Raw genomic sequence first — 15478 nt, 5'->3', positions numbered from 1 at the left:
TACGTAATACGGCTACTTAAAGATAAGAAGAGGAGGAAGAGTTGAGAGTTAAAGGTTGACTCCAGACTAAGCCAATGACTATGTTGTCAAAATACACATACTGAGAGGATTTCAGTTACCGCTTCACAGGTCAACACCTCAACCTTACACTTAATCACTGTATTTTTGTGTGGTAGGGTGTAGTAGTCGGATCAGTGCTTTCTCCTGTCATATGATCTTCTTGCCTTTTGATTGATGTACCCCCCCCCAACATTTAGAGCAGACACGTGGCCGGCCATTATGATTTCCAAAGGCTGGGTGTGTTTAACGCAATTTGCCTAATTGGTTAGCAGGGTGCTTTAACAGTTAAGGGGACTGTCCTTCAACTGGGGTAACTGGATTAAGTCTCTTTTATTGGCCGTTTGCTAAATTCTTGGCAAAAACCTTAAATCCTAACTAATCTCCTGACAAGAATCAGTAAACTATGATAATATCTGTATGTATTGATGTATCCTCCTGCTTGCTGTTGATTCTGTGGCCTTTGTTACCTCCTATTCTCTGTCCATGTTTCTTCCACACTATGTGCCCCCCCCCTCCCCCCTCCCTTCAGTGTTGCTCCAGTAACTTCTTGGCGAGCTCTTCTAGGGCTTACAGTAAACAGGATTAGAGAGCATTAAAAAAATCCCCCTCTTTCAAAGAGCCATCTGCCTTTCTACCTGAGCCAGGAGCTGTCCTCTCTGCACCGTGGGACACGCCTCTCTTCAGCGGCAGAGGGAAACCAGCATGTCATCGTGTCGTCAAATGACTTCTCTACGTGCTTCCGTTATTTTTCTGCGTCTGGAGACTTTTTAACTATGCAAACTTGTAAGAAGCTGTTGAGAAGAAGTACACATCTACTTAATCCTTTTCCAAGTCCAAGGAATTAAACACAGTCACGGATTTAACATGAGCATCATATCTGGGAGATGTGTCTTCTACTGTGTCTTTTTTTATATTGTGATCATATTTTTGGACATAAGGACAGGTACGTATTGTCGCTAACTTTTAAAGTTCTTGCTCACATCTTACTCAAAGAAGAGTTAACCATTAAGTCTTGAATGTGTGTTTTTTGTTGTTGTTGTTGTCCCCCAGATGCAACGCTGGAAGGTTCCTCTATGGGTTACCTGAGTCAGGAGCCTGTGGAGTTGCCACGGCGCGTTAATGTTTCTGATGTCAAGGGATCTGATGAAGGCCATGCAGTTATCTCTCGACGGAAACGGAACATCCTTTTCCCGAGTGGAGTCAAACTCTGTGGACAAGAGACCGCCCAGCAAGTCGTTTCAAGCCACCTGAGCTACTTTCATCTCAGAGGTAAGACTGAACATTAAAAAGTAGATCACTGTACACTGTGGAAGGATACCTCACTATTGTGAGGTGAGGGAACACAAACAGCAAAAACAGAATTTCATTTTGTGAGATTTTGTCCCCACTGTCACATTCCTCAGGAATTAATGTCCACCGGGCACATTACATTACAGCAAGTGATCCACCTGGGTCAAGCAGAAGAATGTTGGTGGACATCTGCCTTGACACCATTACATTACATTACATTACAGTCATTTAGCAGATGCTTTATCCAAAGCGACTTACAATAAGTGTATTCAACATAGGTATTCAAGATAACTACTAGTGACCAGAAGTCATAAGTACATTTCCTTTTTTAAACAAGCATAAACCAGAGCAAAAGTACAGTGTAGAAACAAAGCAATACGAATACAATAAGTGCTAAGTGGAAGGCTCAGGGTAGTACTTCTTGAAGAGGTGAGTTGCAATTAGGCCTCAAGAGATTTACATTCAAATAGACTGTGGTCTACTTACAGGATCAGTTCACCTTAATTACAAATACAACACATTTTCTGACCCTAGTCGTATCTAGTCCTGCAGATAGTTCAGTTTTGGTTTTTTTGTTACGTGGCCAGGATTTGAGATATGTACCTTCAGTAACTTCACCATATGCTGGGACGCATACTGCGAGGTATAATCTATTGACATAGTTTGTATATCTTAAGGGTATTATTGTTAATTTCAAGGAAAATTATATCTATTTTTTGGTTGCAAAATCAACTCCCTACGGTGGAACAATGGACTAAGAGACTGAGGCAGGTGTACTGATTGCACAATTACGTGTTAAACAAAACCAATATTTTTGTGCAGAGATGGACACTTAATTCTGTATCTGATTGAATAGTAGAATATTATGATTTAAAAAAAATGTATATATATTTTAGTTTGATAATATATCATATTAGTTAATAAAAGAAGAGTTTTCCACCCACGTAGCTTTATAAAGTATCAAAATCAATAGGGCAGAACCAGAGATATGGTATTCTTCTCCCTTAATAAAACCTGGCGCCTACATTACCCACAATTCAACTCAACCGCAGACAGTCAGGTCGGAGATTCTGGTGCGTTCTGCTAATAGCGGCTAATCAAGCAGGTTTGAGGAGTGGGCTACAGACAACATTATCTTCGGTGGAGCAGCAGAAACCTTAGAAGTGGTTATCTCAAATGTCAGACACAACAACCAAAACAGTCTGCATGGTTATATACCAGTGGTGGAATGTAATCAAGTACATTAACTACAAACTTGAGGTACTTGTAATTGAGTAGTACCATTATATACTTGTCTTTATTTCCACTGCACTACATTTCAGAGAGAAATAATGTACTTTATGTAGTGGTTTTGCTACTTTTACTTAAATAATGAATATTTTTCCACCACGATGAGATACTTTTAAGGGTGAGCGTTTGTGTGATTTGTGAATTGACAACTCAAGAAACATATACAGCGCACCACAGGTGGACAGCAGTTATGAATCAAATATATTCAAGAGAGAAGAAACATTTTGTTCTGTTATTGCTTAAGAGACGGTCTGTAACGTATGTGCGTGTGAGTGGACAGAGATCAAGGTGTGAACTCCAGGGCAGCTAGACGTAGACAAAGACAGGCTTGTTGGTGCCAAGAGACAGTCTGTGAACGGGGAACAGTTGAGGTCTGTTATGTAAGGTAGATTTGGATTTAGCGATGACCACTCTCAGTCCTCACAGACGGTGTTGATTAGGGGAGAAGATTGGAGCATTTGTTTGTGCATCGACTTTGGATCAGTGCACAGTAGGCTGACTCATGAAAGGGAGTTATGTCATGAAGCTAACATGGCAGTGGACCTAGATTTGTGCCTCAGACCTCACTGCTAATAATATAAAGGTCTATCATGGTTGTATAAAGATGCTTGTATTCACCTGCTAATGAGCCAACAGAGTGGTCTTTGTTGCCTAGAAGAGACCTTCACACTTTGAAGTGTCGCCCCAACCAAAATAACGTGGACAACACTACTATGGAACAAGTTCTGCAAGCTTGTGTTTTAAAGTGGATGGTGTTTTTTTTTTTCTCTGGTCTGAAAAGTGTGCCAGGAGACCATATGGGAGGCTTTCAAGATCTTTTGGGACCGCCTCCCAGAGCAAGACGAGTACCAAAGCTGGATGAGCCAATGCCAGGAGGGCACAGTTACGACACAAGATGTGGGCAGCTACTTTAGCCAATCAGAGGAGCATCATGCTCTGGTTCAAAAGGTTAGTGGCTGACTAATGCTTTAATAAACCAGTATCTGTGCGCAGTACAGAACATAATAGACAACTCTGATTTTTCTTTCTCCTTCTAGAGAATGTTACTGCCAGGTTTGAAAAGGTAAAATAAACATCTGTTCTCTCAGTGCTAACCCAACATTTCAATCATACATTTATTGATCTCATCATTAGGTCTGTCTTGTAAATGTATCTGTTCTTCCAACCATCTGTAGTGAAACAACCAGGTCCTGGCAACATATGTGCAGGTAAGGCTCTTCAACCTTACCTGTTCATACTCCTGCACGTTAGTTAGCACACATGGCACAGTCACATGGCTTTGAATTGTTTCCTGTTTGATTTGTTGCTCTTTTATATACTGTATGTGCTTTTCCTTTTTCTGAGTGTAAAAGATAGCACTGGCATTATTTAGTCTTTTTTAAATTATTTTCAATAAATCACACAAAAAAACCACAAAGCCAACTGGAGAGGTGCACACAGTGGAATGCAACAACCACTGCTGCATTACGTGATTGAATTAATACAACCAATGATTGGCTCGACACCAATGATTGGCTCGACACCACTAAGGCATCGTAAAACACACTTCACATTCAAACTAAAAAACAAGCTGCGGTGAATGCAGGCAATCGGCTCAATGTTGTTGTATAATACACATACAAGCTTGCAAAAAACAAAATTAAACTCACCAAGCTGTCAGAATGCGAGATTAGCTGTGGACAGCCACATAGGAGCACACACACACATAGACGCATGCAACCGATTGCATAATTCCCCTTGCGGAGATGACAATAAATTCATTCTACTAACAAGTTTTGGTCTGTGCAGCCACCGTCTGATACATCTAATGCCCTCATGTTATTGTCTTCCATCCATGCATGCTTGCCGTTTCCCCCTGTTTCCAGTCTTTATGCTAAGCTAAGCTAACCGGTTGCTGGCATCTTGAGATAGCGTACAAATGTGAGACTGGTACCACTAACTATTCCTATTACTAACTATTCCTTAAGTCTTAAAATAGTTTTATGCCAATTCGTTTTTCATGACTTGGGGGCAGTTATATCAGGCTTTGTCCGAGACTACAGCACTTAATAACAGAGTCAATTAATGATTTTAGTTTTGTTTAGATTGATTTGTTGAATTAAAAAAAAAGCAGCTTTATTCTTTAAATCCTACGTGTACCTCTACCCACAGTGTGCGTGTGTGTGCTTGTTATTATTAAGTAATATGATATAAGCACTGTTGTAACAATATTCTTCTGTTTCGCAGCACTCCGACACAACGAGCACCGGAAGCTGTTGAAGCTGTTGAAGCTGTTGAAGCTCCTGAGCTAGGTCAGTGTCCCTTTTCGCTGTAGGACATCATGTGACTTTGATCACATGGTGTCTCTACTGTCCAATAAGCATATCTGTACCTCTGCAGAAACATTGCTGTTTCAGTGTCACACCATTATCTTGTGTGTGTTTCCAAGTACTTGTTCCTACAATATTCCAGCTTTCTATGCAGTAAGTTAGTGAATCTTTCTGTGTGTTTGCTGAGTGAGCTTGGCTGTAGGCCACATCTGGTCAGGTCAGGGCCGTCTAATCCATACAGTCATCCGTAAATCACACGTGCCAAAGCTCACATCCACCTGAATTAAACCGTTTCTTTTTTTAATGCACATGAACTCAACCACCCAGAAGACAAAGATAAAGGGGAGAAGGTGCAGGAAGCAGCCGCCATTGTCCCAGAGGCGGTGGAGAGTCCAGTGAGTGCGCGCACAGATAGTTTACGGACTCCCAATGTTTTACTAACGTGCACATATAACTGCTATATTACAGAGTCTCTTTCTCATATGGCACAGATGGACAATGACATTGCCGTGCAGCCTCCCAGCCCCGCTGGGCTGGAGCAGGTGGTGGAGCTAAGCGTCCTCCTGACCGGAGAGACGTACAGTGACGACCTCGGCGATCCAGCCAGCTTCCAGCGCCAAACTCTCAGCAGACAGTTTGCTGAAAAGGTTTGTCTCTGGCTCCATCGCCTTCCGTCCGTCTCTCTTTATGACTCCCCTTAGTGCTACTGTTTCTTGGCTCTGGACTGGGCTCACTATATCTCCTGGTTTGTGGTCTGCAATGGATGCATTGTTTGTTTTAATATCACACACTTTAACAGCAGCCGTAGTTAAACCCAAACTGTTTGGCTGGGAGCTCAAAAGCACTTTCCTGTGTGCTGAAAGTACAGTGTTATGACTTGCCTTGGGAATAGATAAAGATATAAAGATATGCACATGGACATGTATGCACTGGTACTCTGCCTTTGGAAGCAACTTCAGTGGTTTTACAGGTACTTGGAAAATTCCGTAAATTTGTTAAGGTGATTTTCTCTGGCATCGTAAGCATGCACTTGATTTTATGTCCCCTTATCGCTGACCTGTGTTTCTCGGTGAAGATCTGCTATACACATACAATCTTGCATGCCTTCACATACACACTCTGCGAACACACACTCACAAGTGTGAGTGGAGCAGAGGACAAGGTATTATATGAATGTTAAGAAGGGGGAATTGGTGGACAAAGACCCTGGAGACCTGTTTCTGTGTCCTCTTTCTCTGATGGATTCAATAAACTGGGTCAGTGAGTCTGCAGAACAGTACAGGGATTGTTTTTCTTAGTCCATAGAAGCAAGGCCTTGTAGACCAATAAAAAAGTTGACCACAGTGCACTAGTCTGCCTCCAGAGGATAATGATCTGGGCCACTGCACAAACGACTCGAGACCTTTCAGTTGCTTTGAACAAAATTAGCCCTTTTGGAACCATAAATCAAACTTTATTTCGCCAAGCGAGTTCATCGTAACCATATCAAAATAAGAAGCCTCCTCCTGAGGCTTGTTCATCATGCGTGATCGTTTTTGTCCTTGCAGATAGAGGACGCTCTGGAGGGGCTTCCTGGATTTAAGAGTATGTCTGTGCTGGACTTCAGGTCAGTATTCTTGCTGTGGTTTAATCCTGTGGACAAAAGAACTGTCCTCTCAATATGGCCATTATTACCTTGACTTGTAGTATTGACACCACTTCACTTGTTTCATGTAGGCCCCAGAAGGACACTGAAGGGTGAGTCATCAGTACCGGCTGTAGTAGTTTCACCTAGAATATTCTAGTATTTAAGCCCACCGATCCCCCGTCGACCATTCCTTAGCTAAATCTGTGTGAGTGTGTGTGTGTGGCGTCATCTTCCTCTCACGCTGTATTTACCCTGTGAGTGTGGGCACGTGTGTCACTAGTTGCCTGTGTTAATGGTCTTAGTGTGGTCACTCACATGTTAAGTGGGATCAGGATGGGTGGAGACGAGTGAGCAGGTGCTCTTTTATAGAGAAGATTATCAGGGCTTTACAACCTCACCAATCAGCCTCTGGTCGAAGGAGGAAGAGGGAAAGATGTTGTGTGTGTCAGGGGAGCAAAGGTGAAATGGAAGTTGGTGGGTAATGGTGTTCAGATACTTTACTTCAGTAAAAGTAACTATACCACTGCATGAAAATACTCCATTGCAAGTAAAAGACATTTTAAGAAATGCACTTCTTACGTCTGTATGGTAGATATAAGGCTGTAGCTGATGGCGTAGCTTAGCATAACTACTGAAAACAGAGGGACACACACAACCTGGCTCAGTACAAAGTAAAAAATATTCACTTTCCAGCTACTCTAATGCATTTCAATGTTGCAGCTGATTGAGGTGGAACCAACGTTATGCGCTATTGGGCATCTTTTTAACAATTTGTCATTTCACAAGATGAAAAATGTTGAATGTTTTCCCCAGAAATATAGTGGAATAACAGTAGCACAAAATGGAAATACTTACTAGCGCACATATATATTTATATACAATACTTGAGTAAATGTACTTAGTTAGAATCCACTCCTGCGAGAGATTTTAAATGCACACGTACTGCTCTTTTTGTTGTAAACTGCTCTTTGTATATTTAATAATTGTGAAAACATGCTAAGTACACTGAGACATTTATTTATACCTTCTCACAGTGATGCTGTCCTGCTGCTATCAACAGATCCCAGGTCAAAGCAGGAGTACAGCGCTGTCTGACTCTGTGTATATGTGAAGCTAAACGGGGAAAATTGGATCTCCTTCTAAACGGGGCTGACTGCGGGCCAGCACGTGCTCAGTTGTCTGCCAGGAACCCAACAAACTGGGTCAGAGTGGAGGGCTCCCAGTAGTCAAATGAAGGCTGATAGATTGTCTTTTTCCATTCCAAGCAGTAAATCACTCGAGTCATCAGTCATCTGTGATCGCTTTAGGTTTGATGTAAAATCATGCTAATGCCTGAGCGATTTATAATACTTTCTTATTGTAAATGTGTATAGGATGAATGTAAAATGGTGTGCAGTTAAGGTGTACCGATTGGGAAACATCCTCACCAAGTTTGGGTCAGAAAAAAGAAAAATAAACCTTTTTCTCTCACCTGAGAACTATAAAAATATCACAATAATAATAGGAATTGAGAACTTCTGATATTAATATATATCTTGATTTATGTTAAAATATGCTATGCAAAATATCTGCAAAATCACACATAAAAGAATGGAATTGATTTTCACTGTGCCAATGTTTTGCATCAAAGAAAAGTGTTCACACGCATTAAAACAAAAACCTTGACAACCATTTTTAGTTTTAATACAATTTGCTCGGGAAAGTTAATGTGCGCCACAGGATTATGTAAAACAGGAAAATATAATGACACTCAGTGGCCACTTTATTAGGTACATCTGTAAAAGAATTAGAACTACTCTTCCATGAATTCTACCTCACAGGTATTAATTTACCTGTATGTTTATTATTGAGATATGAATGATGTTGAACTGGACTGTATTATATTCAGAGGTGCTTTTAATGTTTTGCCTTTTCCATTTACAATAGTGATTATAAACACATTTCGGTATAATGCAGTCCAACACCACCAACTAAGATCTCAGTCATAAAGAGACAGTGTCAACAAAGACTCAAAATTAAATGTAGAATTTGTGGCATCACGTTGCATTAAATTACACAGGTGAACCTAATTTAGAGGCCAGGGAGTGTACATCAAAATGTGATTCCATTAATTGAACAATAATGTTGAATTACTTCCTAGCCCTGTTCGGTATGTGGCCTGAATGTAACGTCTACATATTTGTGTCTTCAGGCTGGACGGCGTGGTGGTGGTCTACACTGTCACAGTGATGGTGGATGGAGCAGGAGTGAGCACTGACCAACTGGACTACCTGACCTTGCAGTCGAACCGGGTGGAGAACTCGTACCGTGAGGTCATGGCGCTCCCCACGGTGGTCTACACCATCAGCGAGGTCAAAAACCTAAACACTGAAGCCCTGCATGACGACGAGCTGGAGAGCGGTAAGACGATGGCCGGCGATATTCCCTGCTCTGTGACAGAACAAACACATGCCATCATTATAGCTGTTTATTTAATTGTCATGTCAGCGAAGTCGCCGGGGATGCATTGGCAGAAGTAATGCATGCAATGCAGGGCAAACCTCCAAACGTCATATCAAATGGAGACACAGTAGACCCAGCATTGATCTTACAACATACGCTACACCACTTCAGAAAACAGTCCCGGGTTTTAATAGTCTCATCTGTTTCTTATTCGTCTGCTCTTTCCGTCAAAGAGGACAGAGGAAAAAGTTTCAGCTCAAAAGTGGGGCATTTTTAATGAACAAAAAACATAACCATCAGTTTTAGGACCAGTGTATTTATTCTGTGTGACACTTAAATCCTTGTCATTAAGTGGTCTGCGAGAGAGCGCCGAGCAAAAAGGATGTTTGAAATCGGAGCCCTCAGATTACTTTTGGCTTTACTGTAGTCCTTTATTTTGGCTGACACCCAGTGGATCTTACATTCTGGACAGTATATGAAGAAAAGGGATAATAATTGATGCAGCAGAAGACACAAAAGTAAAACACACACACACACACACACACAGACACACACGAATGCTCACATAGGGAGATTTAAACCACTGCATCTGTTAGAGTTAGCCAGTCAGTAAGTAGGTTAGCTTCCTCCTACTTATGGCCAGAGTCCTTCTTTCAGAAATGTGAAGAAATTGAAAGATGTGATAATGTCTATACCATCGCTCCCTCCTGAGTGATTTCTCCCTGCTCATGATTTTGGAGAGAATGCATGCCATTAGTTTACTGTGTTAGCGAGCTCCCCTGGAGGTGCATAACATCTGATGCTTACATCAATTATGAGCTTGGACTTGTGAAATCATTGCTAAACAGTCTCATATTGCCGACATGTGTGGCTAGGGGAACTTAGAGGCACAGCTTGGTTTTGTTTTTCTGCTTTGGTGGCCATTTAGTAATAGCCTTGGCTCCACACCGGCTGATATTCACTACAGATTTGAACACAGATTTGTAGATATATTTACCCCTGAAGGTAATGCTGTCAAAATGAACGCCATCAGTTAAAAAGGGATCTGCAGACTCCTGCAGGTATTATTTTGAGCTATTTGGCACATTTTCATTGTTTTCATATTTGTCTCCCCCCACTGGTTCCACAGTGTCTGAGGTCCCCGAGTCTGTCAACGCTGCAGACGGAGCCACGGTGAGTTAACAAGTTATCTCCACAATCATGACAACAATCTCTCTCCGCGCTCTACAGCTGCTTTGAGCCCCTCAAAGCTGATGAATCACTTTTATTTAAGGAAGCTTGACAGCAGAAGTATGAATGCTGTTGCGGTTAACCTGTAACCGGCTTGTGATGTCATCAAGACCCAACCCAGTGCAGGTAGAGGATGACCTCACAAGCAAAGATGAAGTGAGGCTTTGAGGATTAGCTTGGCTCTTGCTATATTAACCCACTGCTATTCTGGGGCAAAAGCTACAATGCACCACACCACAGCGAGTAAAGAGGAGAGACAGCACATAATTCGAGGGCCAAAGCGCAAAACCTCCTATCTGCAGAATTTTCTGATTGCCGGATTTCACTTTGGATGATGAGAACAAGGAAGGCTGTTCATATTCAGTCTGTCTTAAAATAATCCCGCCCTTTGTTGAAATTTAATTTAGAGCATCATTTTGTAGAACCTCTTCCAACTTGCACCAAGTGCAAAATATCCTATCTGCAAAATGATCCAGGCATTTTTCAGATAGGAGGTTGTTGCTTTTCGGCCATCGATATGAGTTTATTCAGACAAATCACTCCATCCTGAGTCGGTCTTTATTTGTGCTGTCTTGTGGTCGACTGTGCACTTTGATGCTAATCAGAGTTTGGGTTCACTAAATGCGTCTGCTGGTTGACTTTGCAGCTCAGCTCGCTAAGTGATTAATTTGACTTGTTAAATGAGTTGGGAGAGTTTCTCTTCTCCTCATCGGCAATTGATTCACAGGAAAGAGCGCAGAGCTACTGTGCCACCGAAGTACTTTGTTGCCCTGGTTTGGATTTGGAACATTTGAGATTCAGCCGCTGGTTTTTCAAGCTTTCTTTGAGTTGATATTAAACGTAAGGAGCCATGCCACTTTTTAAAGTTCAGCCAATACATGCAGCGAGCTAAACACACTTCAAATACAGGTTGAAGACAGCTGATTGCCTTTAGAGATTTTAGTGAAAGCAATTGTGAAACTGTCAAGACAGTATTGGACAACAAATCCAATGAGAGTGATTAAAAACAAGAGTTAGATAAACAAGAGTAGACCAAATGTATTGCAAGGAAACTAAAGTATAGACAAGGTGTCACATTAATTACATTGTGCTTCTTATCAAGAAATGACAAACTATCTCATAGGAATAAAAGTACTTACAGGAAGCAGATGAGGCAACCTTCTCCCATGTGCGCTTATTTTCTGTAACCAGTGTAGCATGAAAGTGGAATTATCACGCTAGTTAGCTAACTAACCAGCCAAGATGGCGACGGCCAAAAATGCCAAACTCGGGGCTCCAAAACAGCAGTCCACAAACCAACTGGTGAAGTCACATTGACTACGTCCACTTCTTATATACTTATATCACCATGACGTAGTGCTGTAGAAGTGTACAAAGGGCAGCTGTGATCACTGATGGGCCTCAGAGCGCCATCTAGTGGGCCTTAGAAGTACTGCCACATGGCCAATTAGATGCCAAATCTAAATGTGCTCAAGAATTCAAATCAATAATAAACCTAAGAAAAATGTGCTTTTTCGATCATTTTTGATGTGCTTGAATACAACCAAGCACATCATCAAACGTGTATTGCCACTGTTAGTTAGCTAACATTCTCTAATGCAGACACAATATTGATTGGTTTTTGAAACAAATAAAGTAATGTGTCAGACAATAAAAGCTTGGCGAGGAAACCCTGAAATTCTGACATTTTTGATATTCCATTTCCTAATATGTCTCCCTATCATATTCCATCCCACAGTTAATTCGTTTTTTGCTTTACCATTTAATTTAAGATACAAACATAGGAATTATGTCCAACCTACTGAGCAGCAGCAGGAGCTCTGATTGGCCTGACCTGTAAACACAAAACATCTGGCCAATCAAAGCTCCTGTTGAATGGCACACTCCAATGAAACAGTGCCCAAAGCTTCAGATAATAAATGCTGCTTGTGATGCAGATTGATGCTGTTGATGAGCCACCAGCGGTCACGATCCTTAAAGAGGACTCAGAGGTTGTCAACGAAGACTACGTCCTGCCTAACCCCTCTGAAACCAACACAGTGGCCAACACAGAAAATGACGTCATTGTCCTGGAGGAGAGTGCAGTTGTGTCTCCTGCTCCTGGCCTGACCATTAGTGCACCTGAAGCTGGCAGTGAGTGTTAATCCTAGCTCCCTTTTCAATTATTATTTTCTTTTTTGTGACATTCTCGCTGTCTTGCACTTCCTACTGCTTTACGTTTGCACTAAAACTACTTCTTAGGAAATTGACGGATGATTTTCTTTTCCTCTCAATTCAAATTTTTTCGATCTTCTCTGAATGTTTTTTTTCTGGTTTGCCGGATAGATATGTGGGCTATAGCCAGTATCAAAAAAAGGAGTCCAGCAGAGACTGAGTTGAGTTTATTCTTTTCTTTGTTTTTTTTAGGCATTGAGGAGGAAGGTCTGTTGCCCTGGGACACTGTGCGGACTACTGCTGTAGAAACCCTTCCACCAGAGGAGCACCCAGCGGAGCTTCCCTTCCCTGAGCTGCCAGAGGGCGTCACACTGCCTGAACCACCAGTGGCCATTGAGGCCTCTGGTTCGGGCACAGATGACCTGGAGGACCTGCTCCACCCATCCACGCCGACAGAGGAAGGAGCAGTGTCTCTTGAGGAGACTGGCTCAGAAGATGGGCTGATAACAGAAGATATAGCCATAAATACAGATGCCATCTCTGAAGCTGAAACAGAGGATGTTGAGGTTGCGGCAGTGGGAGAAGAGCTTACTGTTGCAGCTTTGGAAGAGGAGCATCTGGATGACATTGTTGTGAATGAGGCAAAGATTCCAGAGGAGCTTGAGATCTCTACAATCGCAGCTGAGACCGCAGAAGAAGGCCTGCCTGTCCTGGTCCCCCCTCTTGAGGCTGTAGATGAAGCGAGTGACGCACCAGAGCCGGAGGCAGCAGAAACAGAAGAGTCCAACCTCACAGATGTAAATCCTGCAGAAGGCGCAGACATCAATATGGTGTCGACCTATCCTGAGGAACCTGTATTTGAAGAGGGTGGCATGGAGGAAGCAACAGAGAGGGAGGAACAGGAGGTGAAGGAAGAGACTGCACCTGAAGCTCCGCCTGCAGAGGAAGAAGGCCCAGCAGCTCCAGAGATGTCCACAGAGGATCTTACAGAGGATGAAATTTTACTGGTTAACAAAGATGAACTCGAGCCACCAGTGACAGATTATCTGAGCCCTGCCGAACCGACTGCCCTGTCTCCAGAGAGGGAGTTGCCTTTTACCCGTATCTCTGAAGTGGACCCTCCCTCTGAAGGGCAACCTGACGTCGTTATCCCTTCACTGGGGGAGGTAAAGCAAAAGAATTGTATTGAAAACAATTCAAATCTAGTATCACTAAATACACAATTGTATTTATTTTTTAAATACAGGACTCATGTCTTGCTTTTAATTTAAATGTCTTTTTTTTGTGTGTCAGGAAATCTAAACTATGGATACTTCAGTTAATGTGCATATTTTTTGATTTTCAAACGAGGACACAACTTTTTTTTCTACACATTTGTTTTTTAAGCTGAAGACCAAGTAAACCAGTATGCCAGTTAGAAGTAAACCAGCATGCCAGTTAGAAGTAGAAAGTCTCATCTCAAAACCTTTTTAACCCACCAGATCCAGACCACTAACCAAGGCCTGGACGACGGCACCGTTGGAGAGCAAGACTACGATGTGATCCATTATGGTTACGATTTGAATAACCACACAGAGGAGGGCAGCACTGGCTTTCCGTTTGGTGTGGCACGCGGCACAGACCAAGTCAGTATCGCCATGCCTGTGAACCCTGGACGAGCACTGATGGTGTTCTTCAGCCTGCGGGTGACCAACATGATCTTTTCAGATGATCTCTTTAACAAGAGCTCCCCAGAATACAAAGCTTTGGAGCAACGCTTCATTGAGCTGGTAAACATCTCACATTTACTGTACCTCTGCTAATCATTATTCCCACTGTTGTGTTGAAACATCAAACTCATTTTTCAATGTTTTCCCAGCTTGTGCCCTACCTGCAGTCCAACCTGAGTAACTTTGAGAACCTGGAGATCCTGAACTTCAGGAATGGGAGCATTGTGGTCAACAGCCGGATGAAATTTGGCAAACCTGTGCCACAAAGTGTCACCACCACAGTCTATCTGATCCTGGAGGACTTCTGTAATACAGCCTACCAGACCATGAACCTGGCCATCGATAAGTACTCACTGGACGTCGAGTCAGGTAGGTTCTCACCGGTACACTGTGGTGTTTTTATGAGTGCTTAGATTAACTTAAGCCAGCAATTGTGATAACATCAGCTGTTTGAAGGTTATGCCAGATGTTTCTCAAAGGAAATGCGGTTATTTGTTTTCTGGCAGCGAGTTAGATTAGAGGATTGATAACCACTCTCATGTTTGTGCGGTAGATATGAAGCCGGAAGTTAAGCTATTAGCTTAGCTTTAAAACTGGAAACGGAGAGGGAAACAGCTAGCCTGGCTCGGTCAAAAGGTAACTACATCCGCTGTCCGCCACCGTCAAGACTCTAGAGGAGTCATTCCCAAAGACTGTGTCTGGACCCACAGGAGATTTTATCAGAATTGCCAAATAAATTTGAAGAATTTCTTCCATATTCTTGTATTTAACATTTATATCTGCAGTCCTCTTTGAGCCACATGTGGGAGCCTGAATGTTCATGTTGTTCTGATAATAGTAGCCTACTTTGACATTGAATCTAATATGAAAGGCTGGCGTACGTTCTGGTTGTTTTAATGATGAGAGGAAAAAAAACAAGAGCCTGTTAACTCCACCTAAATGCATTGATTTGATCTCATTTATAGGAATATGAACCCCCTTTAAACCCACAAATGGTTAATTTAAACAAAAAATATATAACTTGTGAATCACTGAGCTTCAGAAGTGCTGGTAGATGGATTTTGTTACCTTTGGACAGAAACAGGCTAGCTGTTTCCCTCTCTCTCCAGTCTTTATGCTAAGCTATGCTAACAGGCTCCTGGCTCTAGCTTCATATTGAAACATCAGAGTGACCTCAATCTTCTCATCTAACTTTCAGCAAAATGTTGAACTATTCCCTCAGTGGGTGTAATCTCTGAACATTGTTTTGGAAAATAACTTCACTTCAAGCAGGTGTAGAATCACCGTGAAGAGTCACATCAGCTGGCTTGAGATAATCAGGGTTTCCCTGGACAGCAGCCAAGTTGACACGTGCAACTGCACTTTGA

General features: G+C 42.2%; 1 protein-coding gene across 1 annotated transcript; it reads left to right on the top strand.

The window, feature by feature from the left end:
• The first annotated feature begins 734 nt into the window (after positions 1-734).
• On the top strand, positions 735-14925 carry impg2a (interphotoreceptor matrix proteoglycan 2a). The gene is made up of 17 exons (XM_031869370.1): positions 735-1003; positions 1111-1329; positions 3422-3588; positions 3678-3703; positions 3816-3848; positions 4867-4931; positions 5277-5344; positions 5441-5596; positions 6497-6555; positions 6666-6686; positions 8768-8976; positions 10148-10191; positions 12186-12381; positions 12655-13568; positions 13884-14171; positions 14261-14480; positions 14897-14925. Exons 1-17 carry the CDS (start codon positions 925-927, stop codon positions 14923-14925), a joined length of 2793 nt encoding a protein of 930 aa, XP_031725230.1. The 5' UTR covers positions 735-924.
• The last annotated feature ends 553 nt before the right edge of the window (positions 14926-15478 follow it).

The sequence above is a fragment of the Anarrhichthys ocellatus genome, unplaced genomic scaffold (assembly GCF_004355925.1).
Source record: "Anarrhichthys ocellatus isolate YVR2014 unplaced genomic scaffold, GSC_Weel_1.0 scaffold47, whole genome shotgun sequence".
Taxonomy (NCBI): domain Eukaryota; kingdom Metazoa; phylum Chordata; class Actinopteri; order Perciformes; family Anarhichadidae; genus Anarrhichthys; species Anarrhichthys ocellatus.
The sequence above is the reverse complement of the archived record's forward strand: the minus strand, read 5'-3'. Positions and strand labels throughout refer to the sequence as shown.